At 37.1% G+C, this 4,137-nt stretch overlaps 1 protein-coding gene across 1 annotated transcript; it reads right to left on the bottom strand.

The window, feature by feature from the left end:
* Positions 1–1,978: 1,978 nt before the first annotated feature.
* On the bottom strand, positions 1,979–4,131 carry LOC108539166 (zinc finger protein 93-like; the record flags this gene model as incomplete). Its single annotated transcript, XM_017887668.1, has 1 exon — positions 1,979–4,131. A coding segment is annotated over one exon (1,143 nt), but the record flags the coding sequence as incomplete, so codon positions are not given.
* Between the last annotated feature and the right edge of the window lie 6 nt (positions 4,132–4,137).

The raw sequence follows: 4,137 nt of genomic DNA, 5'->3' as shown, positions 1-4,137 counted from the left end.
AAAAAAAAAAAAAAAAAAAAAAAAAAAAAAAAAATGTGATGTTAGAGAACTACAGAAATATGGTCTTCCTTGTTGAGGATAACTTTAAGACATAATTCATAATATACCCTAAAGCTTTTCTCTTTTATGTAGAATTTTTTTAGTAATTTATTCTTTGCAGAAAAGTTTCAGATCCCCTTTTTACTGAAAATCTTCAAAATTGCTCATGTAGAAAAGTATCTCTTGAAGATGTTTCATCTTAATCCAAAATTCCACATTCCTGATTTGAGCTGTATAATTCACTCTAAATTAGTGGTAATTCCAAAAATTTAGTGACAAAGTATTCTTGCCCCCACCTGAAAAATCTAATTGCCACCACCAATTTTTGATTCAGTAGTACCAGATAGTAAAATTAAGAAACCTACAAATTGAAAGCATTTTCTAAATATTTAGAAATTTGTTACAAATTAGCATTTTGGTACTAATTTACTAGAATATTTTATTGCATCTGCTCTGCTGAGCACATTACTAACTTGTAATTGGAGAATATGAGCAAGATTCATGTTATTTATTCTTAATACAACAGTGTTGTTGTCCCTAAGCCAGACCTAATCACCCATCTAGAGCAAGGAGAAAAAGCTTTGACTCTGAAGAGACATCAGATGATTGCCAACCCCCCAGGTATGAGTGAAAATGAATACAACAGAAAACACAGGTAAGAGGTCTCAAGGTCAAAGAGAAAGCCAATCCTTAAAAGCTGATTCAGGAAGCTGTGTTCCAAAGAAATATTTCCTGGGCAGCTGTATTTTTTGTTTCTGTTTTGTAATTCTGCTCTCACAAAGGGGCATCTTCAGTCTTATACTTTTAAATTCTGTAAGGATTCTACTTTTCTTTCAGTGAACTTAAAGTTCAGTGAGAACCAAAGTCCTCTTCATGGCATATAAGAGACTGCACAATCTGGCTGCTTTTCTATTGTTTTGGGGACACACAAATATCTGCATGATTTTGAGAAACTAAAACTATTTTTTAAGTTCTTTTTCCATCATGTCTGAAAAATGTGATAGTAGCTTCTGGTGCATTTTTGTTCGTTTTATTGCACAATCCATTCTGTTTTTATTACTATACAGTCTTGAAATACAGCTTGATATTATAAGTATGATATCCTTCCACTTTGTTTTTTTTTTTCTCAAGATTGCTTTGGCTATTCAAAGTTTATTTTAGTTTCATATAAATTTTAAAATAGTATTTTCCAGTATTCTGAAAGAAATACCACTGCAAATTTTGATAGGAAGTTTATTGAATCTGTAGATAACTTTGGATAATATGGCACTTTAATGATATTTATTCTTTCAACCTATAAAGTTTTATATTTATTTGGATTTTCTCTAATTTTTTATTGATATTTTATTGTAAAGACTTTTTAGCTTTTTAGTTATTTTCTCAGAAATTTGTTTATTTATTGAGAGAGTGACTTGCTCCTTCTCCAGGCTGGAGTGCAGTGGCGTGATCTCAGCTCACTGGAACCTCCACCTCCCAGGTTCTAGCGATTCCCCCGCCTAATTAGCTGAAAGTACAGACATGTACCACCATGCCCAGCAAATTTTTTGTATTCTAGCAAAGATGGGGTTTCACCATGGCCAAGATGGTCTTGATCTCCCGACCTCATGATCCACCCATGTCGGCCTCCAAAAGTGCAGACATTACAGGCATGAGCCACCAGATCTGGCCAGAAATTTATTATTTAATGCTATAGTAAATAAGATTTTTTCTTCCTCTTTTTTTTTTTTTTTCTTTTTCAGATGGAGTCTGGCACTGTTGCTCAGCGTGGAGTGCAATGCCACGATCTCTGCTCACAACCTCCACCTCCCAAATTCAAGGATTCTCCTCCCTCAGCCTCCCAACCAGCTTGGATTGGAGGTGCTAGCCACCACACCCAGCTAATTTTTGTATTTTTAGTAAAGATGGGATTTCAACATGTTGGCCAGGCTGGTCTCAAACTCCTGACCTCAGATCATTCACCCGCCTCAGTCTCCCAAAGTGCTGGGATTACAGGCATGAGCCAAAGTGCCTAGTGTGTTCCTCTGTTTAATCAGATAGTTTAAGTGTATAAAGCCATATATATAATGTATGTTGATTTTATATTTTGCTAATTTACTGAGTGTATTTATTAGTTTAGACAGGTTTTAATGCACTACTTAAGGTTTTTCAAATATAAGATTGTATGATCTACAAACAGCAACTCTTTATTTTTCTTCAATTTCAATGGCTATTTTTATTTCTTTGACTAATTCTTCTGCCACATACTTCCAGTGCTACATTAAAATAGAAGCACCGACAATGGGCACAATATAGTTTTGTATTGGTGTCTGAATTTGATGGAGCAAACACCTTTTCAAGTTTTCATACACTGATTTTAGAAGGTAAAGATCTTTTGTTTGGCCCTTAGGGTGATGAGATACCCTCTGAATTAGTAGTGAAGAGGGGTTGTAGCTTGGTCACAAGGTTCCTGGGTCTGCAATAGGGTTCACCTTTAGCTGGCTTGTTAGAGGGGGTTGGGGAGTTGTAATTTTCATTTTAGTTTTGGACAGACTAAATATCCTTCAGGACTTTGCTCTGTAGGGCAGACACTAGGGCATGTTTTTGCAGTCAGGTCTGCATATGGTGGGCCCTGTATCAAGATGCAGATGAGTATGGCTTTCAGTGAGTACCAGAGAGCATTTCCTCAGGTAACTGTGTGGGTTTCTATATAGACAGAACTGACCTTAAGCTGTGGCTCAGGTAACTAAAACTGAGTCACTGAACCACTTCAAGGACCATAGTAAAGGCCAAGGTCTGCAGGCCTGCCTACATGGCTGTAAATGGGCCCCTTCTCCAGGTCTCTGGAATGGCAGGACCTCTGCCAGACTGTGGCTGGGAGGAGTTTGGCATGATTACAGAGTAAGTTCAGAACTCTCAGTGTATAGTAAGATGTGAGGACCGCTTGAAGGCTTTGCCACATTCTTCATATTTCTAGGGTTTTTTCCCAGTATGAATTATCTCATGTCTACTAAAGCTTGAGGGTGAAATAAAGATTTTGCCACATTTATCACACTTGTATGGTTTGTTCTCTCCAGAATGAATTTTCTTATGTGAAAAAAGCGTTGCAGAATGGTTAAAAGCTTCACCACATTCTCTACATCTATAGGGTTTCTCTCCAGTATGAAGTAGCTTATGTGTAGTAAGGTGTGCAGATAGGTGAAAAGCTTTGCCACATTCTTCACATGTGTAGGGTTTCTTTCCAGTATGAATTTTCTTATGTGTAGTAAGGGTTGACGACTGGTTAAAAGCTTTGCCACATTCTTCACATTTGTAGGTTTTCTCTCTAGTATGAATTTTCTTATGTTTAGTAAGGACTGAGGAGCGTTTGAAGACTCTGCCACATTCTTCACATTTGTAGGGTTTCTCTCCAGTATGAATTATCTTATGTGAACTAAGGACAGAGGAGTACTTAAAGGCTTTGCCACATTCTTCACATTTGTAGGGCTTCTCTCCAGTATGAATTATCTTATGTCTAGTTAGGACTGAGGACCAAACGAAGGCTTTGCCACATTCTTCACATTTGTAGTGTTTCTTTCCCATATGAATGATCTCATGTTTACTAAGGGTTGAGGATGCAATAAAGGCTTTGCCACATTTATTACACTTGTATGGTTTCTCTCCAGTATGAATTCTCTTATGTGTAGTAAGGGTACAGGAGTACTTAAAGGCTTTGCCACATTCTTCACAAACGTAGGGCTTCTCTCCAGTATGAATTTTCTTATGTTTAGTAAGTGTTGAGGACTGGTTAAAAGCTTTGCCACATTCTTCACATTTGTAGGGTTTCTCTCCAGTATGAATAATCTTATGTGTACTAAGGTATGAGGACTGCTTGAAGGTTTTGCCACATTCTTCACATTTGTAGCGTTTCTCTTCAGTATGACTTTTCTTATGTGTAGCAAGGGCAGAGGAGTACTTAAAGGCTTTGCCACATTCTTCACATATGTACGGTTTCTCTCCAGTATGAATTATCTTATGTCTAGTAAGGATTGAGGACTGGAAGAAGGCTTTGCCACATTCTTCACATTTGTAGGGTTTCTTTCCCGTATGAATGATCTCATGTTTACTAAGGGTTGAGGATGT

The sequence above is a fragment of the Rhinopithecus bieti genome, unplaced genomic scaffold (genome assembly GCF_001698545.2).
Source record: "Rhinopithecus bieti isolate Rb0 unplaced genomic scaffold, ASM169854v2 scaffold_17824, whole genome shotgun sequence".
Classification (NCBI taxonomy): domain Eukaryota; kingdom Metazoa; phylum Chordata; class Mammalia; order Primates; family Cercopithecidae; genus Rhinopithecus; species Rhinopithecus bieti.
Note: the sequence above shows the minus strand (reverse complement) of the source record. Positions and strands in the feature narration are given on the sequence as shown.